We start from the raw sequence: 27,830 nt of genomic DNA on the forward strand, positions 1-27,830 counted from the left end.
AAAAAAATTATTTACTTATTGAAAGTCAGAAGTACAGACAGGGGTAGTCCATCCACCGGTTCCCTCTAGGTGTAACTGCTATGGTTGGGTTAGAATGGTGGAAATTTTAGTGGAATGGACACTGTGACATAGCTTGCTGGGCCGGTGCTTGGAATGCCCAAGTACTAATTTGAGCCCTGGCTGCTCTGTTTACACCCTGGCTCCTTGCTAAGGAATCTGGGAAGCGGCAGCAGCAGGTGGCCCAAGTCCTTGGGTCCCTGCCACCCGGATGGAAAACCCAGATGGTGTTCTTGCCTCCTGGTCCAGACCTGGCACTGGTAGGCTTTTGGGAAGTGAGCCAGTAGATGGAAGACTGATTTCTCTTTCTTTTCTTTCCCTTTTTATTGGAAAGTCAGATATACAGAGAGGAGGAAAGACAGAGAGGAAGATCTTCCACCCGATGATTCACTCCCCAAGTGACCATAACAGCTGGTGCTGTGCCAATCTGAAGCCAGGATCCAGGAGCTCTTCTGGATCTCCCACTCAGGTGCAGGGTCCCAAGCCCTCGGGCCATCCTCAGCTGCTTTCCCAGGCCACAAGCAGGGAACTGGATGGGAAGTGGAGCAGCCGGGATTAGAACCGGTGCCCATATGGGATCCTGGTGTGTTCAAGGTGAGGACTTTAGCTGCTAGGTCACGGCGCCGGACCCTTCCTTTCCCTCTCTTTCTTTCTCTCCATTGCCCTGCCATTCAAATAATCCGTAAAACTAATATAGTAAAGGATAGGAAGGCAGATAATTGATTTCACTCTTGACAGTTCCTTTGTATTCACAGGAATGTGAATTGGACCCTTGTTGTGAAGGAAGTACTTGTAAGCTTAAATCATTTGCTGAATGTGCATATGGTGACTGTTGCAAAACCTGTAAGGTGAGTCATTCCTTTGTGTTAAGAACAAATAAATAGAAAATTCAGTGTATATCAAAATGTATTTTCTAAGATTCCTGGCATTAGCAGTACTTTTATGTATTATTATAGGAAAAAGTTTTATGTTGATTCTTTGCAGTTTAGTTGCATTCTTGTGTGATAAAAGGTCTATAATGATTATTTTTGGTAAGTTGAAACTTGTTTTCTGATTTTTAAAAATAATGCATATTTTAAAAAAATTAACAGTGCCAAAGTTGAAGGTAGAATAGAAGGCAGATGATAAAAAAGACCCTCTATCATTTTACCCTACTCTGAGGCCTTCGTTGATTAGGTACTCTTTCTTTATCAATGTGAGTGTGTGTATATTTGTAGGTATGTAGAAAAATGAAGATATATACTAATAAGATACTACAGATTTTTTTTTAAAGAAAAAATTCACGTAGTCTTAATCGGTTATTTGTTAGTGTACTTTTGTATATTTGCGCCGTAATTTCTTTGGTCAACTAATGATGGACATTTGGATTGTTTATTATTGGTTATAAGAGAAATTCATTTTCGGAATATTCATATTAAAATTTTTGCTATGTATTTTATATATTTGCAACAAATGTGCTGGTCTTCTAGCAATAGTGGCATCAAATACTTGTTTCCTTATGCCAGAACTGGTTACTATCAAGTACCATAGTCATAGTTAATTCAGTAAATGTCGAATATCCATGTATGTTTGCTTTTACTTACATTTAAAAAATTTTTTTGTTTTTTACTTTCATGTTTATTTGGGGTTGTGTTTTTCATGTTTCATATTTATGATTTCTTTGAATTCCCTATAATTGACATTTGTTCATTTTTCTTTTGAGTTTTTTATTTCTTATGGTTAGATGCTGAAGTCCAGCTCCAGCCGAGTTCGGAACTTGAGAAGGGTGTGTGGAATAGGCATAGAGAGAAAAGAAACGGACCACTATGATTTCAGGATCGTAATGGACAATACAAGAAAGCTGTCCGCTTTATTTATACAGCAGCCGTCACAAAGGCTGGCACAGACTTTTCACACCTGGTCAAGCGGGCATGCCTAAGGATAGTTCTGCCAATTGTTTCCCCTTGAGGCAGGATATCCGCCATCCTGATCCTGAGGTCACGAAGTTCTCAATAGAGGGCACGTGTCAATCAGTAACACATTCCTACTACAATCCTCATTCTACAGTTAAGTGAGGAAGTGCATCATAGAAGGAGGGACCTAAAGTTCAAGGAGAGAGGGAAAGAGTAGATTCCCACTGCACCTAGGCACTTACCACCCTTGATTAGCATATGGTCAGTGGGGGAGGAAAACCCTAAGCATTGGTCCCTGCTACACCCTTGATTAACACATGATCAATGATGGCAGCTGAGACAGCATGAATGTAAAAGGCCCTTTTGCTACATCAGCAACATCAACTTCCAAGCTCACGTTGGTAGTAAAGACCAACTCCGCAGTGGCAGACAATGGCTAAATGGGTTACAGAAATCTCAGTGGGGTTGGCCGGTGTCCATCCAAAGGGAGGTGGAAAGACATCAGGGGGTGCAGGCACATCCCGCAGGCCTTGCCATGCAGCGGGAAATTCCTTGCGGCCTTGCCTGCAGTGGGACAGTTCTGTTCACACCTTCATGTCCTCCACACCCACCGCACGGACCCCAACAGTTGGAAGCTTTTTAGATATAACTATTCTGGTTCCAGTTTTGACTAATAGTTGGAAATTGTCCTGTTATTCATGTCTAACTGAAATCTTACCATCTTAGTTCCTTCCAGGAGGTTCTTTATGTCGAGGAAAAACCAGTGAATGTGATGTCCCGGAGTACTGCAATGGTTCTTCGCAGTTCTGCCAGCCCGATGTCTTTATTCAGAACGGACATCCTTGCCAGGACAACAAAGCCTACTGCTACAACGGCATGTGCCAGAATTACGATGCTCAGTGTCAAGTCATCTTTGGTTCAAGTAAGTCATTATTTATAGCTAATCTGTCTTCTTTACAGAAGGAAATCAAGCATTATTGATCAAGTTGAATGGTATTGTTTCCTTTTCTTCTGTCTTTTTTCCCTTCCTTCTCCAGAGGCAGTCATGGTCATAAAGTTTACTGTATGCAAACTCAGTTGGTGTTTTTTTGCTTTTCTCATCTCTTTCTCTCTCTTCCTTTATCCTTCATGTATAAAACCTACCCTTCCATACACAGGTGCACACATGCACATGCAGTGTCACTTTCTTGCCTTCATAATATGATGTTGTACGCATGAGTTTGGTGTTGGTCACTCAGAATGTTCTTGAGGTCCATTTATATTCATATGTAAATAGTACATTAGATTATTCTACTATAAAAGTGGATGGTGGTTTAGTTACCCATTCTCTTAGTAGTAGATATTTAGTATGTTTTGGATTTTTCCCCTGTTTTTTCCTTCCTTCAAAATTCTTCATGTTATCGAAGGTGCACATCTACAAAGACCTAAATTATCGTCTAAAGTGTACTATGAAAAAAATAAGTACCATTGACAATATCTCTGTTCTTTGAGGCAGCCTTTTTTAGCTAATAACTTTTGATACTTGCTTTAGACTTTAGGTATCTTTTGATAATGCTGCTTTTGGTTTTTCCATTCTAGGCATTAACTGTTAATTTATCATTGTGAACTGCAGTTTTACCTTGTGGGTTTCTGGGGAGGAAATGCGACTGAAAAGAAATGGGGGGGACAGTGCTCTCTTGGGCACCTGACAAAGTTTAGTAAAACGATAGTTCAAACACAACTCAGGATTTGGTCATATCTGGGAGCAGGGAGTTCAAGGAGGCTGACAAGGCACCTTGGTCAGAGCACTGTTGAAATGGGGACTAGATAAGGAGTGCCGTCTGTCCTTGGGTGACTAGACGGAGCACAGATGTTCGTCTATCCTCAAGGAGAGCATGGAAGCACATCCAGGGACTCAGTGGGGACAGGAGTGCACTGTCGGGGAGAGGCCCTCTGCCTCCTCTCTCCTGGAGCCTCTTCTCAACAGGATCCCACAGGCCCCCGCTGTCCTAGCTGTCCTGTTGGATGTATTTTAACAGTGCAGGAAAAGGATTAATTTTCTTTCTTCTTGTTCTCTTAATCCTTGACAGTTCTCTTATATCTGTATTCGTTTTCTGTTCTTCATTCTTCCAGTGTGAGTTCAGTGTGGTTTTAGTTGCAGCCTTGTTGGCTTTTTTTTTTTTGCTAGAGTTAATGATTCTTGATCCTTACTTCTTCCCCTGATGGTTGGTGCTCTTATGTTTCTGCTTACCTTTATCTGAATGATAAATTTTTAATCAGTGGCCTGACATAGGAATTCTATTAATTTCAATGTGTGTGTTTTTTTTTTTAAAGATTTATTTATTTATTGGAAAGTCAGATATATAGAGAGGAGGAGAGATAAAGAGGAAGATCTTCTGTCCGATGATTCACTCCCCAGGTGAACGCAACGACCAATGCTATGCTGATCCGAAGCCAGGATCCAGGAACTTCCAGGTCTCCCACGTGGGTGCAGGGTCCCAAGGCTTTGGGCCATCGTTGACTGCTTTCCCAGGCCACAAGCAGGGAGCTGGATGGGAAGTGGAGCTGCTGGGATTAGAACTGGCGCCCATATGGGATCCCGGGGTGTTCAAGGCAAGGACTTTGGCCACTAGGCCATACTGCTGGTCCCAACTTCAATGTGTTTTTAAGAAGTCTGACACTTGATTTAGTTTTGAGTGGCTTCCCCCTGCATTAGCCAAATTTTTGTATTGAAATAAAATCAGTAGGGAATGTGTGTGTGTGTGTGTGTGTGTGTGTGTGTGTGTGTGTGTGTGTGTCTATGCAATCCACCCTGTGTATCCATGAGTTCACATTATAGATTCAACCAAACTTGTTTCAAAATATTAAGAAAATTCTGTCTGTATTGAACATGTGGAAATCTGTTATTATTCCCCAAATAATAACTACAGTATATTTGTTCAGCTTTTAGGTTATACCAGGTATTACAAGTAATCTAGAGGTAATTTAAAGTATACAGAAGGATGTATGCAGGCTGTATGCAAATACCCTGGTATTTTACAGAAGACTTAAGCTTCCTTTGGCTTTGTTATCTGTGACCAAGCCTGCACAGGTACCAAGATGCCCTGCTCAGTGTGCTCCGTGACCCAGTGCCAGGGAAGACCCGTTGCTTAAAAGGAGGGGAGTCACCCACAGAGATGGCAGGGTCTGCTTCAAATTCCTAAAGGGCTGTACTAGGCTCACCCATAGGTGGCCGCCAAAAGCCCCGGGTGATGTTCATGTTGCTTGGAGTTAAGCACCGTTTGATCTGCTGAGTCACTGGCCTGAGTGGCAGATCGGCTTGCACAATGTCCTAGATGCATTACACAGCCTCCTTTTGTCCTGGGCTCTCCTCCAGACTAGCAGTTTTTTGCATCCGTGAGTGACTGGGCCAGAATAGCACAACCAAATGAGGACTTTACTGCCATTGAAATCCAACTGACCACAAGTTATCGCCTGAAGTCTTGGTTGTGGTATTGACCAGACAACACTAGACAGCACTATTTTATCATTGCTCCAGGAAGAAGTACACTGGCCTGTCTTATGCCTTTAGACTAGAAATTCCACTGGGGAAGAAGGCCTTTGAATTTTTGTTAACCTTATTTACTGCTTGCTGTCTTGCAGATGTTTTCCCAATGTTGGAGTGGTTGCCCCTTCTTGCTTACTTCATTCCATGAGTATCATGGTATAGTGTGAAAGGGAGAGGCAGTCACAATCTCAAACTAAACTATGACTAAAGACTGGAGAATTGATGGATCCCTGATGCTGTGTCAGTTTAGATGTTGGCATTGCCAGCTGGAAAAAGTAGCCTGTGTCTGACACTTTGTGGATGGATATGGGGAGAGAGGCAATTGGTATATTTTAGTTGCACTCCAGGCATCAGGGGGTTATGCACTGTGACAAATGTGGAACCTGTGCATAGTGAGGTAGCTGTAATTGTTAAGTGTATGATTATCAACTGCCATAATCCAAGATTCCACTGTTTTTTGTACAGATGAAGATGAGTGCGATGACTGTGGTAAGAACCACCTTCCATGGATCTTTCAGGTCCTTAGTAGTGATCTTAGTCTCTGCAGTCCCTCTAGGGATGCAGCAGTCCAGCAGTCTTTGGTTTACTGTTTTCTGGTAGAGGCCGTTCTGGTGCCTTCTGTGTGGTCTTTCGTGTGTGTGTGTGTGTGTGTGTGTGAGAGAGAGAGAGAGACAATCTTTACGTAGTTAATTAAGGCACAAAGATTTGAGGGCTACTGGAAAGCGGGTAAGACTATTATTTTCACATTCTCTTTTTCTGTATCTGGGGTAAAGAGGGAGATAAAGAGAGAAGCCCACTCGGTCTCCCACCCATCCCAGGTCCCTGATGTGGGGCATGCTCTGAGGGCTTGCTCAAGTATTTTTGATAGTTCAACAGTTCTGAATTGCTGGCAATCTCGCCATTCCAAGCGTGATGAAGTTGCTGCAGAATCCACTGATTGACATAGTCCACCTTAGAGTCTCCGTTTGCCCAGTCTTTCACTGCCAACAAATGGCTGGGGTAGTTGATTGATTTGTTCTGTCCTCTGTTGTGGTGCCAGGTGTCCTCTGCAGGTTCCGATAGACTGCCATATCATCCGTGTGCACCTGGCACTAAGTGTGCTGTCCACTGCTCCGTCTGAGCTTCTGAGGAGGCTCGGCTCTGGCTTCTGTGTGGTCTTTAGACCAAATTAATCTCCAGTCTTCAGATCAGGGAAACCATGTGGAAACTTTACCAGCTACTCACTGTGTGTCCTCCAGTGTTCCATTCTGCATCCGTGGAAAAATCCACAAGATGAGTTTGGGACCTACTGGGATTACTATGGTATAGACGTGAACTAAAATTCTGCTGCTCATGTAACTACCTTTAGTTCCCACCCTGGCTGGTAGATCGTACGGACATTTTGAGCCTGCTGTAAGTAGTTTCAATTAAGATACAGTGTCTGTATTTCCTGACATTCTATTTCTCTTGTCCTGATGCACAATGCCTTAGTCTTAAGTTCATTTTGTGCAGCATCACGACAGACCATCTGCTGATTAATTGATAATGGAGAGAAATTTATTGACTCAGTTCTGAAGACTGGACACTGCCAATTTGCTGTGTCATTGAGACTTGGACTTCCTTGCAGTGGAATTTGACAGGAGGCCAACATACAACCCAGGCAAGAATTATTGGGCGTTTGTGCTCAAAAATAAGGGAGATAGCACTTCAGGAAGTAGTTCCGCCCATTGGCTCTCGGATAGGAGCTGAATAGGGGCTGTTATGTTGGGGATGTGTAGCTACACTGTACGGATCTCTTTTCTTGGCACTGGCACTTCAGTTTGCACCCCAGCTTGACGTTTTATCCAGGAGCAGTTGCTTTTTTAGGACATACTACTGCCTCCCCAGTAGGGTGACATATGGGTTATACTGAGCTATTCTAGGGGGACATGCAGTTCAGAGAAATCTCTTCCAGGCCAGTTGAGGTCTTTTTTCATTAGGGTTTGAATGTTTCTTACTCCCAGTTGGCTTAGTGCTGGAAATGAATCCATAGATAGGTCAGGAGATGGTACGTGAATATTCATAGTACATTTCAGGTCAGAAGAGATTTGATTTAACCAGTCCTTCTGTTCTGTCTCATTATGGCATGGCAGAGGATGGGAAGCAGAAGGGCAGGAGACAAAAGGAGACTTAGTAAGTGTTTCTCTTCTTACTACTGCTACTGTGTCAGCTGAATCTGAACACAGTTTTTAGGGGAGAGAGCATAGATGGTGTGACCGGAGCAATAGGCATTTTTCCCCTCACAGTTCTGGATGTAACAAAGCCCAAGTGAAAGATGGCAACCAATGTGACGTCTGCTGTGGTCTCTTCTGCTGCCTTCTAGATGGTTGCTCTTGTGTCTTCCGGAAGTGGTAAGAGAAAGGAGATCATCCCCTCTTCTCAAAAGGCCACTCATTGTGTCATGAAGTTCCACCCTGTGACCTTTGATTTACCCATTGTAAGACCTGTCTCCATGTAGCATCACACTGGACATTAAGGCTTCAGCATGTGAATTATTGGCTACGCAGATATGCAGTACCCGGTGAAAGATCACTTAAAAGTGGCTTGGATAATGCTTCACAGTATTTGGGTGCAGGGGATGTTCATAAGGGAACCAGGTCTGTGTTCATTCAAGAGTGTCTGTCAACTGACTCAAGGAGTTGACCGAGAGGTTGTGGGTCTCTGATTTCATGATTCAAGTTAATCTTCTGCTCATTTGATGAACTCATACATACCAAATAGGAATCACTTGTAGACATAAAGCAGTGTTGTCAGCTAGCATCAATGAACTTTTCAAGGATGTTGTGGCTCCTCCTCAAATTCATTTCTTATAGTCCTGGTGAAAGGTGTGTATCTTTTGGAATATCCCAGGGAGGCATGAGGTTGTCTAAATGCCATCCGTGCTCTGAGTAGCATTTCAATCTCCTTAACCCTTTGAATATCTTTATATAAACCGTGATGTTTGCTACATGTACACTATAAGCTGCTTTTGTTCCATGTTTCAACAACCAACCAACCAACCAACCAACCAGCCAGCCAACCAACCAACCAACCAACCAACCAGCCAAACCAACCAACCAACCAACCAACCAACCAACCAACCAACCAGCTGTGTAGCTTTTCTTTTTGTGGTTTCCTTAGGGTGAATTAGAGGTGAATCGTTTGAGATCCTGGAAGTGTGAAAATGTTTTTATTTTTATAAATCGAATGCATACTTTTGCTAAATATTTTGACAGTAGAAGAAATAGTTTTCCTTCACAATTTTGAAGCCGTTGCTTTGATATTTTCTAGTTCACAGAGTTGCTGTGAAGCCTGAAGCTGCTCTGATTCTCTTTTTTTAAAGGCTTTATTTATTTATGAAAGGCAGAGTGACAGAGGTCGGGGAGAGAGAGAGAGAGAGAGATGGTTGCAGTGGCAGGGGCTGGTCCATTCTGAAGCCCAGGACTCCGCCTGGGCCTCCCACTGGTTCTTGGACATTTTCTGTGCTTTCCCAGGCACATGAGTAGGGAACTGAGAAGTGGAGTGGCTGGGCCTTGAGCCTGGGCTTCTGTCTTGGGATGCCAGGGTTACAGATGGCAGCTTCACCAGCTGCGGCGTGGCTCTGACCCCTCTGAGTTGTCACATGTGCCCTTTTCTCGTTGCTCTGGGAAAGCTTAGGGACCATGAGGGTGATTCACCCCGATGTGGCTCTGTTTCTGTTCTTCCTGCGAAGCACTTGGTCGGTGCACTCGCTGTAGAAACTTACTGCTTTTAGTGTTGGAACTGTTTTTGCTTTTAGGGTCTTTTAAAGTTTATCCTTAATTAACTAATTATTTTGTGTTCTTGGTCTTTTCAAGTTTTTTTTTTTCCCATTTTCCATGAACTTCTTTTTTTAGCTTTAAAATTTATTTTATTTAAAAAATTATTACATGGTTTATTAGGATGGAAAAGATCAAGATTTAGGGAAAAGTGGGTGAATTTGTTGCTTCCAAATTTGCCATTTCTTGTTGTTCCTGGGGGAAGAGGAGATACAAAGAGGAAAACCACTCATGAGTTTCTACACTTCCCAGTACCCAGGAAGAAGGAACCAAATGTAAGGGAAAGAAGTGTGACTATTCTGAAAGTACTATATATTCTGGTGCTTTTAAATTTAATTATGAATTCTTGTTTAATGACCTTTTTGTAAAGTCTTGGTTATTTGAGTCCAGCCTAATTTTTAAGTATACCCCAAGCTTTATTTTGCATTTGTTATGTATAAAAAACAGTGAAGTGTTCTGTATGTAAGACCTTAAGTTTGTCAGATGTATTGGGGAGGTTGGTCCAGTAGTGTGAACTGATACAGGGAATGCTTGTACATCTGAGTTAAATTGCCATAACTTTTTTCCTTTTTGAAATGTTTCATGTTTCAGAAGCCAAAGCTGCCCCAAGAGATTGTTTCATTGAAGTGAATTCTAAAGGTGACAGATTTGGCAATTGTGGTTTCTCTGGCAATGAATACAAGAAGTGTGCTACCGGGTAAGTGGCGGTGAGCTCCAAGGAGAATATACAGGACTGTGAGACAGGTCAGCCCTCATATGTCTTACGACTGCTGTGCTTCTTCCCTTTTAATACATGAACTTTTCGAAGACCTCAGATTCTGGTGTTAGGAACAAAACTGGTACAATCATTAATCCCTTTAGTTACCTATTGTCTCAAAACATTTATCCTTGGCCTAACAGGAACTGCAACTAAATACCCCTTCTCTTTGCCCTTCAATAGAAGATATTACTAAATGCTTGTAGAAGACAGAAAAAGACCTGCCAGCAGCATGTTCAAAATTTAAGTAGGATTTTAGTTTGTGGTAGATATAAGCATCTCAATAATGTAATAAAGTTGCTCTAAACGCTACTAGAATAGTGGGCTTGATAGAAGTGCAGTGTGTCTGATTCGGTCAGTGAGAGCTCGCGTTTTTCTTTGTTATGCTGTAATTAAGATTTTTTTCTTTTGTTCTTTTTTTTAAAAGTCAGCATTCTATTGTCAAGATATATGTAATTAAGATTTCACTCTCCATTTGGAGCACTGTGTTCCAGAGGCAGTGAGACAAACGGGACGTGTTCTGAATGGGCCTTCCTTGTAGCATGAAAAATAGTTGTAGGATTTTGTCTTATCGAAGTAAATAGTTAGCAACTATTTAAAAATTGTTCAGAAATATGTGTTTTAACATGTGAAAAGAAAAAAAGGCATTTTTTTTTCCCCTGGGTATTTTTGGAGAAAATCTGGAACCAATAAGGAAAAATTCCAAGGAGATGAATTTTAACTGAGGAAATCAAAGGCTGTTAAGACGTGGAAGTTTTTGGAGGTCACGAGTTAGGTATATTGGGGGAAAGGTCCGGTGATGACTTGGTAGTAATCGAGAAGAGATCCGTGGTAGAGTTGGGTGGTTGTCCCCGTTGACAGTCTGTTACGAGGGAAATCTCAGTACTGCATCATGGGAATTGACATAAGAAGTATGTAAGCGTGGAGCTGACGTCATGGCTCGGCAGGCTAATCCTACACGCTGTGGTGCCAGCATCCCATATGGGCCCCAGTTCATGTTCCAGCTGCTCCATTCCCCACCCAACTTATGGCCAGAAAAAGCAGCAGAGGATGGCCCAAAGCCTTGGGACCCTGCACCCATGGGAGAGACCCGCAAGAGGTCTCTTAGAGCTTCTGATCAGTTCAACTCTGAACATTGCAGCCACTTGGAGAGTGAACCTATGGATAGAAGATCTTTCTCTCATTCTCTCCTTATCTGTAAATCTGCCTATTAAATAAAAAGTAAATCTTAAAAAAGATTCTGTACAATATAGGACAGGACTGTCACACACACAGCTCTGCAGTCAGGGAGAACTCCATACACTCAACGCTGGATTAGTTCATGAATGAATGAAGTGACTGCATGACTAAGGACCAGGCAGAAGAGGTTGGGTCACATCACAGCACCCAGTGTTTCTCCTTCCCAGATAGTGAGAAGACACGAGCGCTCGGGGACAGTGCAGGCCTTCAGGTGGGACAAGGAGGAGGATGACCGTCCCCTGCGACTCGCACCATTCCCGTATTTGCAGCTGCCTACCATCCTTCCTTCTCTGCCATACTTAAGGAGAGCCGCTTTGATCTCCGTCGCTGTTACACAGCAGCATTTTTCCCCCCTGCTGGGATTCCTTTCCGCTGAATCGTAATGGGCCTTATCTGTGATCTGTGTACAGGCATGTCATTTGCCTGTGTTAATGCCCTGATTTTTGTGTTTACATGATTTCCCTCCAGGAATGCTCTGTGCGGGAAGCTTCAGTGTGAGAATGTTCAGCACATGCCGGTATTTGGAATCGTGCCTGCTATTATTCAGACACCCAGCCGGGGCACCAAATGTTGGGGTGTAGATTTCCAGCTGGGATCGGATGTTCCAGATCCTGGGATGGTTAACGAAGGCACAAAATGTGGTGTTGGAAAGGTAATCAAAATGTTTTCTGCTTACAAAAGGAAAGTGAAAGAAAATTGAAAAATTGCTACATAAAGAGAGGTGGTTACTATTGTCATTATGAAATAACATTTGTATTTATTGTAGCATTAGAAAAATCCAGAGCCACAAAGAAGAAAATAAGGAAGGACCCTAGTGTCACCATCCAGGGTCTTGCTGTATTTTGTTAGTGTCTTTGCTGCTGTGGGGACATTTTGGTGGTCTCCAGGAGCTGGGGTGTGCCTGTGTGTTAGAAATGTCAGTGGCAGTCCTGTGCTCCTCAGTGCGCACCCCTCACCCCAGCAGTTGGGGTCAGATATGTGCCAGAGCTAGCCAGCCCTGGACTTAACTATCACTGGTTCCATGTAGCTGACCTGTGATAAATACCCCATTTTAGGGGACTGTCCAGTTAAGAAAGATAGTGAAGAGCGAGGACAGAATCTAGCTGGGCTAGGAGGAGTGTGACAAGCTTAAGCGATGTGGAGTTAGGATGGAACAGGGCTGTAGATCACTTTGAAGAAGCCAACCTGGATGGAGGAGTACAGAGAAGCGGGGAATGTGATTGGCCGATGACGTACCCAATGAAAACGATGAATGAGTGGACCGTGAGGTTACTTGCATTGGTTTACGTTCTGTGCTTTGCTTTCCATGAAGCAAGACCCACATACTTCTGTACTTCCCTTTCAGCTGAAATGTACTGCAGTGTCGTAGCTAGCGTGAACAACAGTACGTAAATTGCATCACCATAGAAGTTTCAGAAAATTCCCTGTTGTTTTCTCAGATTAAATCACTACAGTGATGTTGATAGGTTTTAGGTTTTAGGTACAGTAACAGTTTTGCTCTGTTTCTCTTTGGAAAAGATTTTGTTACTGTCTGAATATCAGAGTGAAAAAAATTTTTAAAAATTACTATATAAAGAGAGGTGGCTACTATTCTAACTATGAAATACGTTTGTACTTATTGTGGCTTTAGAAACCCAAAGGCTGCAAGTAGCATTTGTTTTAAAAGATTTCGATGATGATTTTCTTTTTATTGTTTGTTGATTAGAATTAGAAATTACTAGCAAATGTCAGGTTTTGGTGTTTTGGTTTCACAGTGGTTATCCCTGCCTGACCGCCTCAGTGATAATTTGAAATCTGTTTAATTACCTGTTAAGTTTCTCTGTCTCCCTCGGGCTCAGCTTCTGGCTCCTCTTCCTGTGTGGTGATGCGTCCAACTGCTCGTGTGTCAGGTCTGCTTTGTTTGACTTTGGATGGCTGTGCGTTTTGTTAACATCCGGTAGGAGAAAAGCCTCCTCATTCCTTCGTAATTTCCTTGGCTGTTTTCATTTATTTATCATTTCAGACGAACTTGAGATCAGTTTGTCAAGGTGCTTAAAAAAAAAAAAAGGCGCTTTGGAATTTTGGTTGGGATGACATTAAGTTTATACTTTTATTATGGGGAAAGTGACATGTTTACATTATTGAGTCCCATACAAGAACATGGTATGTCTTTCTGGTTTTTTGGGGGATCTTTTAAAAAGATTTCAACATAGCCCATTTTAATTTTTGATTAGTTTTATTCCTAGACATTTTAATGGGGCCCCCTCCACATTTTTATAATATTACATATGTGTGTATATATTTTATAGTATATTTTTAATTTTTTTTAATTAATAAGAAAAGCTATTTTATCTATGTTTTTGACTGGCTATTATTGATATTCACAAAATTAATTTGCATATATTCATTTTATTACCAGCTGTATATTGTCAGGTATTTTAGTTGGTTAAAATTTTCTAGGCAAATAATCATTTTCTGAACATTAGAGTTTATTTGTTCTTATACAACTACAAGGATAAAGGTTTGAGAGCAATGTTAAATATGATAGTGCACATCCTTGCCTTGATCCTAACGGCTGAGAATACAACCGGTCTTCTGCATTTGTGTGTGGCTTGGGGTGATGGCTTGGGATGGATAGTATTTGTTAATTTCAAATTCTAGTCAAGGAGAACAAAAAATTAAAACCCTTATAGGTAACTTTAAAAATACCACTTATTTTTATTGGAATGGCAAATTTATAGAGAAAAGAGACGAAAGTCTCTTCCTTCTGTTACTTTATTCCCTAACACAACAGTCACAACAGCTGGAGCTGAGCCGACGTGAAGCCAGGGACCAAGAACTCCTTCCAGGTTCCTCCACGTGGGTGCAGGGTCCCAGGGCTTTGGGCCGTCCTCAGCTGCTTTCCCAGGCCACAAGCAGGGAGCTGGATGGGAAGCGGAGCAGCCGGGACATGAACTGGTGTCCACATGGGATTCTGGCTCTGGCAATGGGGGAGTATTAGCCAGTTGAGCCTTTGTCCTGGGCCCTATCGGTAATTTTTTCATAGTAGAATAGTAGTTATTTTCTTTTGACCTATTCATGTAACGGGTCTCATTATTACATTCCCCAATAATGTTTTATAGTGATTATGTGTATTTATTATACATCATACACTTTCATATGTTTTACGTTATAATCTCACATTCCTAGAGCAAACACCATAATGAAATGTTTTATGTTCCTTTAGATGCATTCCTGAATTTTGTTTGCTGGTGTGTAAATATACTTTTGTGCTTTCGTAACTGAAGTCTCAATTGTTTTTGGCCTATAAAAGTTTACTCTGTGATTTTAATCTGTTCTCAGATACCACAAAAGCTCTGCTGCCTGTTGGTTAAAATAGCAAAGGGATTGGATTGAATCAAACCACAGGATCAAATAAAAGGCTCTGGAATGTGGAATTTCGGACAGTCGTTCCATGATTCTTTTCCCATTGCTGGCGGTATCGGTCCAGTCCAGAGCTGCAGACTTGAGAGCCAGAGTTTGACTTTTCATTGTGAAGGTAGAACAGAAACCCAGTGCTGCAGCTGGCGGAGGAATTCCGCATTGCTTCTGTGGTTCGCAGTGATTCTCATCTAGCTTGCACAAGGGCATGTTCTTAAATTACATGAGCATTCCGAAGAGAGGAGAGTAGTAAAAGCATTTCAGATGCTCAATGTCTTAAGCCCATTAATTGCAATTCGTCCATTCTTAAGTAATCATTTGAAATGATGTTCTAGGAAATGAGGAAGTAAACCAAAAAAAGTGAAAGAATTCAATTCAGAAAACGGAAGAAGATGAAAGAGAAATTCCCAGACAGCAGGCTGTGATCAGGGCTAAGGGGTGTAGGTACGCACAGTTCAGCTGGAGCATAAGGGCTCTGTACAGGGCTCCGGGATTACAAATCTTTATCGTGGAAAAAAATAAGTAAAAAGAGGATATGACATCATTGCTTTCTTGAGGGAAAAAATATCAAGGTTATGATGAAGGTTGTATAAGAAGAAAGGCAAGTTTTACTTGAAGTAAAAAAATTAAGTGCTATTAGCAAAGGAAAATACACTCATTGTACTTTATTTTGCACACACTGCTTTAAAAAAAGCAGTGTTTCTGCTTTAAAAAAAGCAAGGATTCATTTATTTTTATTGGAAAGTCAGGTACACAGAGAGGAGGAGAGAGGAGAGGAAGATCTTTTGACTGCTGATTCACTCCCCAAGTGGCTGCAATGGCTGGAGCTGATCCCCAATCCAAAGCCAGGAGCCGGAAGCCTCTTCTGGGTCTCAATGTGGATGCAGGATTCCAAGGCTTTGGGCCATCCTCGACTGCTTTCCCAGGCCACAAGCAGGGAGCTGGATGGGAAGTGGGGCTGCTGGGATTAGAACTGGCATCTATATAGGATCCCAGCATGTGCAAGGCGAGAACTTTAGCTGCTAGGCTGCTGAGCTGGGCCCTGTTTTTGTTTCAGTTGTCCAGAGACACCCCTCAACCTCCTTCCCTGACTGTTTCCTAATAGACTTGGGCTGATTCTCTTCCCTGCTCTCCCACTTAGGCCAAGCGACTGTCCCAGTTATTGAGGACACTGGGCACTGGGCACAGGTGACTCAGCCCTTCTGCCCTCTCCTTGAGATGTGGTCTCCTGCAGAGTGCAGTCTGCTCTGCTCTCTCAGCCACGCACTAAGCTCAGTGGGGCAGCCCCTGCTTCTGATGGTGGGGGAGGCCGAGGCTGTCCGGAGCAGCCCGTAGCTTGGCAGCTAAGTTTGTTTCTGGCGTGCATTGTCAAGAAGTGCATTAAGTGTGTGCTTAAGTCACAGAAATGCTTTGCTGGCAGTAAAGGCAGAGCTTTGCCCTCTCTCGGCTAGCTGGGGCTTTGCTTGGTAAGGAGTGAGCGGTTGAGTCTCAGCAGTAGGCCCACTTACATGCCGGAACCATCACACCGTACTTGAAGCAGGTGGAGGAGAGGCTTTGCGGGTGAGGTCAGAAAGCTAAGTTCATGGAGGATGTTGGTTGGTGTTGAAAAATAAGTAAATCAAGAAGTACCATATTAATTTAAAACAAGAGGTTAATTATTGAAAGAAACAGTGGCTGCTTGTAGACTGCCAGAGCAGAGGGTTACTGAAGCGGAGTTGCTTTTGTCAGAAACCTTTCAACACCATTTCATTTCTAACCACGTGCATGTGTTATTTTGGCTCTGTAAAATTAAATGAAGAGACAAAGGACAGCTGGTCCTTTGGCATTTGGTATTTGGTGTTGGAGTGCTCTGTCACCTTGATTGAGAACACGAAACTCTTGACATTGAGAGCCTTGGGTTGACCTCAGTGGGCTGAGTGACGGGCAGTGATGCTGTGTGCCAGCATGCCTGACTGCCGCAAATCTCTGGGTTCCCAAAGTTAGGGGATTTGTCTGCGGCAAGATTGCTGAAACAGAGTAAGTGCTGACTGCCTGGTTTCAAATCCAGAAAAATATGGGACAAAAGATTTACTGTGAGAACAAGCCTTCAATTCTGGAAATTGGGCATGCTTTGTTGGCTCAAAAGCTATCAAGTATTTCCTTGACTTTGGAACGAAGACACCCAAATGCCCATTTTCAATAAGCTGGTAATGTTTTCGTCTTTTCCTCTGTGTTCTGAGCGCTTCGAAGAGCGTATTCTTTCTTAAAACTTGCAGTGCTTCATGGGAAATGCTTATTCTGAAAACAGATCTGTAAAGCTTTGTCAAAACGTTGTCAAACTAAATGTATCTTTCGGTCTCATTTTGTTTGCACACTTGCTGAAGTATCCTGGTTTTCAGATCCTTCACGTTTGTAATGAACGCTCTATTTAATCAACTGACGATTTCGAGAAAGGCATGTTGAATTCGCCTTGCAGTTTCCTGTCTTCAGTTTTTCTCCTAGACGTTAAAACATTTCTCAACTGAGAGGACTGATGGACCCTTGTAGTTTCTTGGCTATTACATTTTAGTTATGGATTCTGTGTTTCGTTCACTTCGAACATACTTTGCATCTTTTGTTTTTATTAATTCACTCCATGTGTTCCTGTTAACACCACACTTTCTTTATGTTGGTTTGCTACATAGCTCCCCTCCCCCCCCTTCCCTGCAATGTCATCTCAAGTGTGTGTCTTCAATTTCCTACTTCCGTCAAATTTTTTTCTTAGTTTGAAGAAGCTTTTCTTTTCAGGAAAGATGTTTGTGACGTTTTTGTGATTAAAAATCAGAAAATTAAAAACTTTTTAAAAATCACGTTTTTGTGATTTTTAAAAATATTGTATAAATGAGACCTATAAGTTTGTAGCTGGTGAGATGGCTCAACTAACTAATCTGCCACCTGCAAGCACTGTAATCCCATATGATGCCAGTTCCTGTCTCGGCTGCTCCACTTCCCATGCAGCCCCCTGCTTGTGGCCTGGGAAAGCAGTCGACGACGACCCAAGGCCTTGGGGACCCTCCACCCACGTGGGAGATCCGGAAGAGGCTCCTGGCTCTTCATCGGCTCAGTTGCAGGGGTTGTGGCCATTTGCAGAGAAAATCAGCAGATTCAAGATCTTCCTCTTTCTCTCTGTGAATATGCCTTCCCAATAAAAATAAATAAATCTTTTTTAAAAAAGAATATATAGATTTCCTGGATTATGCCCTACTAATTCTTCTTCTAAACTGATTTTTTAGGATTGAATGCTCTCACTGCTATGTTGCTGTCTTAACAATGTGTTAAATGCCCTCTCTCAGGACTCTAGAGCACAGAGGCCTGTGATGAGGCTCTGATTTGTGTCCTGAAAGGACTTTTTAGTATCATGGAGAAGGGAGAATTCTGCACTTCATTATTGAAAAAGTTATTGTTAACCACATAACAAGAGATTTTGTCTATAACTTACTTATTTAACTAATGCCAAACACTTTTCTTTATTTAATGTCATCTGCTTTTGTGAATGTGTCTATTTGGATAGATTCATAAAAGGTGATTTAGATTAGGGGTTGTAATACCTTTATAGCTTTGATAGAAGTTGTAACTTTCAGGATAGTGGTAGTAATTTGGATTCCTGTAATTGCATATGTTTTTCTCCCTCTTCTTGTCAACTCAAGTCTTTTTAATTCTGGCATTTTTATGTGACAAAAAGTATCATTATTTTACTTGGTATTTTCCTCCTTGGATATCTTTCCATGTCTTTATTAAGTCCATGCATTTTTGGATTTATAATTTTATTATTACTATCACTTTTTTCTAAGTATTTATTTTTATTGCAAAGTCAGATATACAGAGGGGAGGAGAGACAGAAAGGAAGATCTTCCGTCCAATGGTTCACTCCCCAAGTGGCTGCAATGGCTGGAGCTGAGCCTATCTGAAGCAGGAGCTTAGAGCTTCTTTGGGGTCTCCCACACGGGTGCAGGGTCCCAAGGCTTTGGGCCGTCCTCAACTGCTTTCCCAGGCCACAAGCAGGGAGCTGGATGGGAAGTGGGGCTGCTGCATTAGGAACTGGCGCCAGATGGGATCCTGGCTCTTTGAGCAGAAGGATTAGCCAATTGAACCATCCCACTGGGCCCATTCAATTTGTCTTTTTATTCCATTTGTCTATGAGTGTCTGAGATGCTGTTACATAAACATGTTTTAAGACATTTTATTTCGATACGCATTACTGTCTATTTATCTTCTTGATTAAAACAAGCTATTCCAGCAGTATTCATACCATAGTATAGCAATTGCTTGCCACAGGCAGGAAAGAGATTCCATCTGCTGGCTCACTGCTCAGCTCCTTCCAGCCGAGGCCGGGCCAAGCCCACCTCAGGAGCAGGAGCTCCCATTGAGGTGAGGGGCGTTCAAGCACATCAGTCATTGTCTGCTGCCTTCCTGGGCATACATTAGCAGGAAGCTAGAATGAGACGCAGAGCTGGGACTTAAACCTGGGCACGTTAACAGAGCATAAGGGCATCCCCAGTGCCATCCTGAGACCGCTAGGCCAAATGACCACCCACATCTGAAGTTTATTAGGTAGATTGGATTCCAGCCTTTCTGCCTTTTTTTTTTTTCCCCAATTTTATTGGAAAGGCAGATATTGGAGAGGAGGAGAGACAGGAAGATCTTCTGTCCATTGGTTCACTCCCCAAGTGGCTGCAATGGTCGAATCTGTGCCAATTCAAAGTCAGGCTCCGGAGTCTCTTCTGGATCTCCCCCACATGGGTGTAGGGTCCCAAGATTCTGGGTCATCCTCTACTGCTTTCCCAGGCTGCAAGCAGAAAGCTGGATGGGAAGTGAGGCTGCCGGGATTAAAGGCAGCACCCACATGGGATTCCTGTGCATGCAAGGCCAGGATTTTAGCTGCTAGGCTACGTTGCTGGGTCCTCCTCTGGCTTCTACCAAAGACTGAACCGTGGGCAGTTTACATGGCCTGCCAGTTTGGTTGTAACTTCAGACTCAGCGTCTAAACAGTTTTTACCTGCTTGACCCTTTGTATTTTGTCTGTAAGGTAAAGAAACAAGAAGAGAGAGCAAGAGCTCTCATCTTCTGAATGACTCCCTGGTGCCTGCAGTAACCAGGCTGGGACCAGGCAGAAGCCAGGTGCTCTAAGTTCTTCTCCGTGTGTGCCAGGGCCTCCAGCCCTTAAAACATCCCAGGAAAATAGACTGGGAGTGGAGTAGCTGGGACTGGAACTCCATTCCAGTCTGAGATGCTGGGTGTGCTCGGCAGTCGCTTCACTCTTAGGCCGAGCACCTGCCCCAGACCTGGACCTTTTAAAATATTTATTCAACATAATTTTAGGGGACATTGGGAGGGGAAAATGGGGAAAAATAACCAAACCCTCCTTTGGTTGTCCCTGCTCCAGGCAGCTCGGCTTTGCAGCCAGGTCTGCAACGGACCTGCTGCCGCCTTGCTGTGTGCTCCATCCCGTGCGTGGGGTCTGCTGAGGTTAACACGGCAGGCCTGCTCTGCTCCATCCCGTGCGTGGGGCCTGCTGAGGTTAACACGGCAGGCCTGCTCTGCTCCTGCCCGTGCGTGGGGCCTGCTGAGGTTAACACGGCAGGCCTGCTCTGCTCCTGCCCGTGCGTGGGGCCTGCTGAGGTTAACACGCCAGGCCTGCTGTGTGTGCTCCTCCTGTGCGTGGGGCCTGCTGAGGTTAACATGGCAGGCCTGCTGTGTGTGCTGCTTCCGCTTTGGTTCCATCTGCTCTCCAAAGTTGACACTGTCAGTCAGAACAACCTTCTCTTGCTACTGCTTTTTAAAAAAGCAAATCTGCCAGCCGTTAACACATTAATCTTATTTGCAAAAGTTTATTTAATGCTTTAGGTAGCCACTGTACATTAGTGATTGAAAGAAAGCATTGGCTAACGTTTTCTAAACTTTGAGAAAATGTTTTCCAGGTGTACTGTGTGCTTACAGGACAGATGACAGTGATGTTTTACTGAGGAATCGTGTGTACTATCTCAATTTTTTAATCAGATGAATGTTTAAAAATGAATTTTCTTTAAAAATTGAAAGTTATTAGAAAAAGCAGAATATAGAGATTCTTAAGAAAAATCTGTTCAATCCTGTGTTTTAAATTTTCTTATTTGTTATTATTGTTGTTTTTGAAAAACTTATTTTTATTGGGAAGCAGATATACAGAGAGAAGGAGAAACAGAGAGAAAGATCTTCCATCCAGTGGTTCACTCCCCAAGAGGTTACAGCGGCTGGAGCTGAGCCAATCCGAAGCCAGGAGCCAGGAGCCTCTTCCCGGTGTCCAACATGGGTGCAGGCTCTCAAGGCTTTGGGCAGTCCTTGACTGCTTTCCCAGGCCACAAGCAGGGAGCTGGATGGGAAGTGGAGTGCCAGGATAGGAACCAGAGCCCGTATTGGATCCCAGTGCATGTATGGCTAGGATTTTAACCTCTAGGCTATTGTTCTGCGCTCATTTTTCAAAAAGATTTGTTTTTATTGGAAAGTCTGATTACAGAGAAAAGGAGAGACAGAGAGGAAGATCACTTCCAATGATTCACTTCCAGTTGGCCGCAATGCCTGGAGCAGGAACCAGGAGCTTCTTCTTCCGGGTCGCCCATGCAGGTGCAGGATCTCAAGGCTTTGGGCCGTCCTCGACTACTTTCCCAGGCCACAAGCAGGGAGCTGGATGAGAAGCGAGGCTGCCGGGATTAGAACCGGCACGTATGTGGAATCCTGGCACATGCAAAGGGACAATTTTAGCCACTGGGTTACTGTGTTGGGCCCTTGTTTTAGTTTTAAACTGACACATAGAAGTAGTGTATGTTTGTTGTTCATGGACTGTCATGTAATGTTTATATACATGTAAGTCCTAAATGATGTCCCATCCGGGTAAATGAATCTATCCCCCGAATGTTTACTGTTATGTGTTTCTGAAGGAATAAAGATGTGCATTGATATTTTATCATGTGTTCTTTATTTTTTGTTTATTTCACCAGAGCATATAAGCATTCTGATCATATTTATAGTTGGCTACCTAATGAAAATGTGCACTTTCACCTAATTATTAATTAAAAATTAATGTTCTTAAAAATATTTATTTATTTATTTGAAAAGCAGGCCGAGAGCGAGGAATGGAGACGAGAAAGAAGGGAGGAAGGGAAAGAGTGTGGAGAAAAGAGAGGGGAGAGGAGAGGAGAGAGAGAGAGAGAGAGGTAGGGAGGAAGGGAGGGAGGGAGAGAGAGAGAGAGAGAGAGGGAGAGGAAAGCGAAGGAGAGATGGAGAGCAATAGCTGGGACTGGGCCAGGCTGGTATTCTTGAATTTCATTTGCCCCCCGCCCCCCAACCTGTATTACAGCTGTTTGAAAACTCGGGCCAGCTGCTGCTGCTTTAGTGCTGGTATGCTCACGGACCTGGTGTGGCAATGGAGTAGCCAGGACCTGAACCAGTGTTCATATGGAGTGGGTGGCAGCTTAGTGCACTGTGCCACAACACCACCCCTCCAGTAATCTCTTCCTAACTTGACACAGACTAATCAGCTTTCCAGAAAACTGAAATTTAGTAAGTTGTAGATTGTAGTCTATGTCTTGTTTTATTCTTTTTGGAATGATTTTAAAATTGGAAGTGTGTTTGGTGCCTGTTACAATGAGAGTTTACCATAGATAATATAATTGTGTATTTCATGTTATTGACCTAACAGCCCTAGAGTGAGCTTGTCTAGTTACTTTTGAGTTGAAAAAAAAAAATCCACTTAGGAATATTCTGTCTAGGTTTTCCGTCTCTATCTTCGTATTCAAGCATATACTGTGGTTTTGTGGCTTTTGGCCCTTTTTGATCACTGGTTCTATGTTAGTTTCACTTGCCTTTCTGTATTTGCTGAAATGTAATAGAATTCTCCAGTGAGATAGTCTGTACCCAGATATTGATTTTAATGTCATTAATGTGTTCAATTTTTCTTTGCCTCCTTTTTTCCAGATCTGTAGAAATTTCCAATGTGTAAATGCTTCTGTTCTAAATTATGACTGTGACGTTGAGAAAAAGTGCCATGGACATGGGGTAGGTCATATTGCCCTTTGGTTTGTCTCTTGAGGGAGTGCCACAGAAGCGCTGCCAGGCTTATTTTAGGCTACGGGAATGTTAGAGAATGTAGACTCCTGATAAATGTTTCATCCTTAAAGAGTGTTTCTAACTTGGTGTGAATTTAATCCTTTTTCTTTGTTCCCATTCTTGCGTTGATTGTCAAAAACGCATTCACAATTAACGGAAGTGGCTTTTTGATTGCTTCGAAGGTGTGTAATAGCAATAAGAATTGTCACTGTGACGATGGCTGGGCTCCCCCAAATTGTGAGACTACAGGATACGGAGGAAGTGTGGACAGTGGACCTACGTACAATGGCAAGTAATAAGTAAGAAAATCAGTGTGATTGGCCGGTGACCCAGGTTAGGTAGTGTCTCCCCCACATCGCTCCCTCCCTTCCTGCTGCAGTTGTTAGATATAGATCATGTTGATTCTGTATCCCAGCTGCTGTTCCTGTTGTGTGGAGTGTTCTGTCAGAGCTCCCGACAGTCACTGCTCCGTGCTGGCTTGCTGTCTGCTGCTTCCGTCAGGTGACGAGAGGAAAGCGTTGTGTTATCTGGGCCTGTCCCCACCGCCCTGCTTCTTGGAATGCTGTTGCTTTGAGTATTCTCCTTCCTGCACGTGTAGAGCTGGTGTTCCTTCCTTACATGTTGGCTCCTTTTTATCATGAAATAGTCTTCTTTATCCCTGGTAGTGTTCCCTGCCTTGCACCTAGGTATCAACTTAGTCACTCCAGATGCCTTTTCCTCAATCAGCACTGGGAAGATTTTTCCATAATTTTTTTCCTACCATCTACACAGGCATTTGTTAAGCATAGGTGTGTAAGCATGCACGAAACAGTTCATGCAAAAAGATGAGAACTGAACTTCCTTGTCACTGTTTCAGTCGCCTTTTTGTAAAATTCTACTTGAACCTGACTCAGCATTAGTCTCTAGTTTCCCAAACATTTTGCTTTTAATCTGTTTTTGTTCTGGACAGTATATATTTGGACCATATACTTGTTTTCGTTGGGTCTGCCGATGTCCACCTTTTAATTGGGTTTTGACCACTTACGTTTAATTAGATTATTAGTGGCTGCAGACGTCAAGGCTGGGCCTGGCTGATGTCAGGAGCTGGAAGCTTCAGCCAGGTCTCCTGTGTGGATGGCCTGGACCCAAGCGCTTGGGTCATGCTCATTGACTAAGCCATGGCGGGGAGCTGCATCCGAAGTGGAACAGCTGGGACGTACACTGGTGCCCCTGTGGGATGCTGATGTCACAGAGTGGCTTTACCCTGTACCACACGGTGCTGGCTGCTATGCAGGTGCTGTTTATTTTGCCCTGTTTATCTCTTTCCCCTCAAGAGACTCTACGTCATGGATGCTTGCTTCTTTGGGGTTCTTTTACATCTGCCGATGTTACTTTTGTTTTTCACTATTCTTTATTTTTATGTTTAATTTTGGATAATGTCTGTTGTTATTTGTTAAGTTCACTTTTTTTTTTTTGTGGAGGCCCTTTGCCTCCAATTCTACACACACACACACACACACACACACACACACACACGACATTATATCTTTTCTTGGAAGTTCCTTTCTTTTAAAATTATTTTATTTTGATGCTCTTTACACCTTGGAAGTTTCTTTTTAATATATACCTTTTCCATGACTCAGTATAACATATTATTTTTTGTTAAATAAATTAAACACAATACCTTTGTTAAAAAAAGTTGAGTGTAGTTTTAATAACTTCTAATATATATTTTTTTAGTCTCAATAGATTTTTTTTTCTCATTTTGGGTCATATTTCCTTGTTTATTTGCATGCTTTGTAACTTTTTTCTGCGAGAAGCCAGAAATCTTGAGTTTCACCTTGTTGGGTAGTGGATATTTCTGGATTTCTGTTGAGGAGATTTATTTCAGTAGACTTAGGTGGCCTGATATGATTGCTCAACTGAATAGCATTTAAAAAGGTATATAAATGGAATTGAGGTAATAAATTGTTGTTGCACCTACCTGTTTGGCAAAAATCCTCAACTTTTCTGTGTAAGCGACCACGTATGGAATTCCTCCATGTTGTACACGGGCAACTAGCTTGTAACCATCACTCTGGAGCGCAGTTTGGTAATAGTGTCTTTACAAATGATGACTGCATATACCCTCTGGTACAGCAGTTCTGCTTTTGGCATGTTATTCCGTAGTCATGCAGTCATATGACGTGATGTGTGCATCAGGCTACTGACTGCAGCATAGTTTTTGTAATAGTGAAGGACTGGCAAAACCCAAGTATGTATTAGTAAAGCAGTGGTTTAATTAACTACACAACATTGTCTGGAGGTTGGCATACATGTATAGAAAATGAATATGCCCTCTATGCTGTTGAAAGATACATAATTAAAAAAAAGTGGCATGCCAAACAATATTTATAGTGTATTATTTTTGTGTAAGGAAGGACTGCTGGTAAAAGTGAACGTTTTGCTTATATTGCGAAATGTGATATTAGGAAGGAAATGAATAAGAATGGCTGTGTTTTTTTGTGAAGGCAGAAATGCAGTGGTCAGGCGTGAGTTCAAGACCTCTCCGTATATTCAGTTTATATCCGTTTCAGTACTGAATAATGTGAAATTTTAAGGGAAAATGTTATGGTTTTAGCATTGTGGCCATTCTCCCTCATGTCCTCCCTCTAGAAAAGAATACTGCCCTGAGGAATGGTCTGCTCGCGTTCTTCTTCCTCATTTTGCTCGTGGCATTGGCTGTTTTTTGCTTCATCAAGAGAGACTGGCTCCGGAGAACCTTGTGCAGAAAGAAGAGGTCGCAAGCATACGGGTACATAGCTTGTGTTTTCCTTTGAAGTCCGCATGGCACGTAAGGGTTTAATGGCAATGAAGCTCTCACAAGGGCTGTCAGTCTTTGCTTAGCATGTTTTGAAAGATAATGGTGGTTAAGCTGCTTGTCCCAGGGAGATGGAAAGATTATGAGTGGCCTGTCTCATGGTGCAAATGGCCTTCGGTACTAACTATAGCTGAAGTTTCTTTCCGTTGGTGAACAAGTAGAATTTGGGACATGAAATCAGATTAGGGCTAGCAATCAAAACAGGAGATAAGACAGGTAAATGTTGAACACTTTCTCAATTTTGAAAACAGATTTTGTGAATCTAATTTTTTTTTAAAAAAGAAGTTTTGGGGTGGATGCTGTGGCCCAGCATTTGGCACGCTTCCATGCTGTGGGAGCGCCAAGCTTCTCAAAGCAGTGTCCCCGGAAGGCGCTTTGGGGACGCAGCAGGTAGTGGCCTAAGTGCTTGGGTTCCCGCCAGCAGTGCAGGCACTAGGGTGGAGTTCCAGCCTGGGATTGGCTGTTGGGGCTGTTTGGGTGGGCACCAGAGGGTAGAGAGTCTCCATTCCCTCTTTCTCTGCTACTTTGCCAAAAAAAAAAAAAAGATTTGATGAAGAAAATAGAAACTGAAAGATTTCATAATTTCTTAGAATTTTGTTTGCTTATTGACTTGACGCATCGAATGATGAAATGTGTTTAGTGCTTACTCATGTCACGTATGAAACCCCAAGTTTCAGCTTTCCTTAGGGTTATTACCAACACTGACTCTGTTCTTCTGAATGTGGAAAAGTGGAAGGCATGTGTAAGAGATCATGATCGACGTTTTATTTCAGCTCAGAAATTCTTGTGCCTTTTAGATCGGATGCAAAAACTCAAGGCCACGTCTCTAGGCAGCCAGCGAGTGCTCCCAGGCATGTTTCTCCAGGGACGACTCCTAGAGAAGCTGTAAGTTTAAAGTGGGAGATTAAAAAGTTCATTGCGTTAAGTACTGTATTAATTGTATTCATGCATTGCATTGCCAGGTCTGAAGATTACAAGCTAGAGCTAACTGCATACAGATAGGGCTATTAAAATGTCAAGAATATCCTGTGGAGTCCCCATCTTAAAGGAATAGTAGCTGAGTCCCTGGCTCTGAGCACAAGGGAAAGGAATTTCACACAGGAGCACCGACTTACCTTGAAACAGAGTGTAATGGAGGGACTGTGTCACCACCGTTCTTTCCTGTGTCCACGGGTCGTCTTGTGTTCAATACCTTGCTTCGCCCAGTTGACGTGGTGTGAGTTCCTGGAGATGCCGAGTTGTTACAGCATTAGGACTAGCAGTTCCTAAGAAAATGTTAAGAAGTGTCAGTAGCGATGTAATTTTATTAATACACATATATTCCTGTGCTGTTTATTTATAGCATATTTACATTTATATATTGGGTTTTTCTGTTTTCAGACTTTCAGAAAATGTTGTATTTGACATTTGACACGGCTGTGAAGTGATAATTCCTTGTAGTTTTGATTTTCACTTCCCTAATGATTAGGGTGTTGAGTGTTTGTCCATAGGCTTGTTGACATCGTGATATCTTCTGAGAACCTCTCTTCGGGTCTCCTGCCTGTTTGTCATTGGTGTGTGTGTGTGTGTGTGTGTGTGTGTGTGTTGGGCAGATGAGTTGTTTGTATTCTTTATGGGTTTTGGATACCAAGTCTTCGTTGATGTGTGTTTGCAAATATTCTTTTTCTAGATTATTCTTTCGCTCTGTTAATGGGTATCCTTTGCGTTCATGCTGATGTGCTACCACTTGTCCGCTTCTGCTTTTGTACTTAGGGATTTTAAGATTTTTTCCCCCTAGTGCTACAAAGAATGTCATTGGAATTGTGAAGGGAATTGCATTGAGTATGTAGATTTCTTTGAGTATTTTGGACATTTTAACTAATATTAATTCTTCCAATTCATTAGCATGAGATTTTGCATTTTTCTCTCTTCAGTTTCCTTCATCAATATTTTATAATTTCGTTTTATTGAACTTTTTCCTGGTTGGTTCAATTTATTCCAACTTTATTTCTTTTTAATGTTATTCCAAATGAGATTTTTTTTGTTGGTGGTGGTGAGATGGTTTATGTTTAGTGTCTAATAAGCTACTGCTTTTTATATATCGAATTTGTATCTTGTAACTTTACATGTTTTGTTTATTCTAGTGTTCAGGAGGAACCTTTAGGGTTTTCTATATAAGAGCTACAAACAGGGACTTTTTCTTTACACTTTGGGTAGTTTTTATTTCTTCCTCTTGCTTGGTTGCTCTGCT

The 27,830-nt window shown here is 42.4% G+C and overlaps 1 protein-coding gene across 1 annotated transcript in view; it reads left to right on the forward strand.

Moving 5' to 3' along the window:
- ADAM9 (ADAM metallopeptidase domain 9) overlaps positions 1-27,830 on the forward strand; it is an 86,095-nt gene that overhangs the window by 46,150 nt on the left and 12,115 nt on the right. The window contains exons 13-20 of the mRNA XM_040970510.1: positions 813-905; positions 2,676-2,871; positions 9,861-9,966; positions 11,734-11,917; positions 22,630-22,710; positions 22,944-23,049; positions 25,396-25,534; positions 26,398-26,485. Coding sequence (XP_040826444.1) covers positions 813-905; positions 2,676-2,871; positions 9,861-9,966; positions 11,734-11,917; positions 22,630-22,710; positions 22,944-23,049; positions 25,396-25,534; positions 26,398-26,485 — 993 coding nt within the window. The remainder of the gene's footprint in view (positions 1-812; positions 906-2,675; positions 2,872-9,860; positions 9,967-11,733; positions 11,918-22,629; positions 22,711-22,943; positions 23,050-25,395; positions 25,535-26,397; positions 26,486-27,830) is intronic.

The sequence above is a fragment of the Ochotona curzoniae genome, unplaced genomic scaffold, assembly GCF_017591425.1.
Source record: "Ochotona curzoniae isolate NIBS_2020 unplaced genomic scaffold, NIBS_Ocur_1.0 contig_1976, whole genome shotgun sequence".
Taxonomy (NCBI): Eukaryota; Metazoa; Chordata; class Mammalia; order Lagomorpha; family Ochotonidae; genus Ochotona; species Ochotona curzoniae.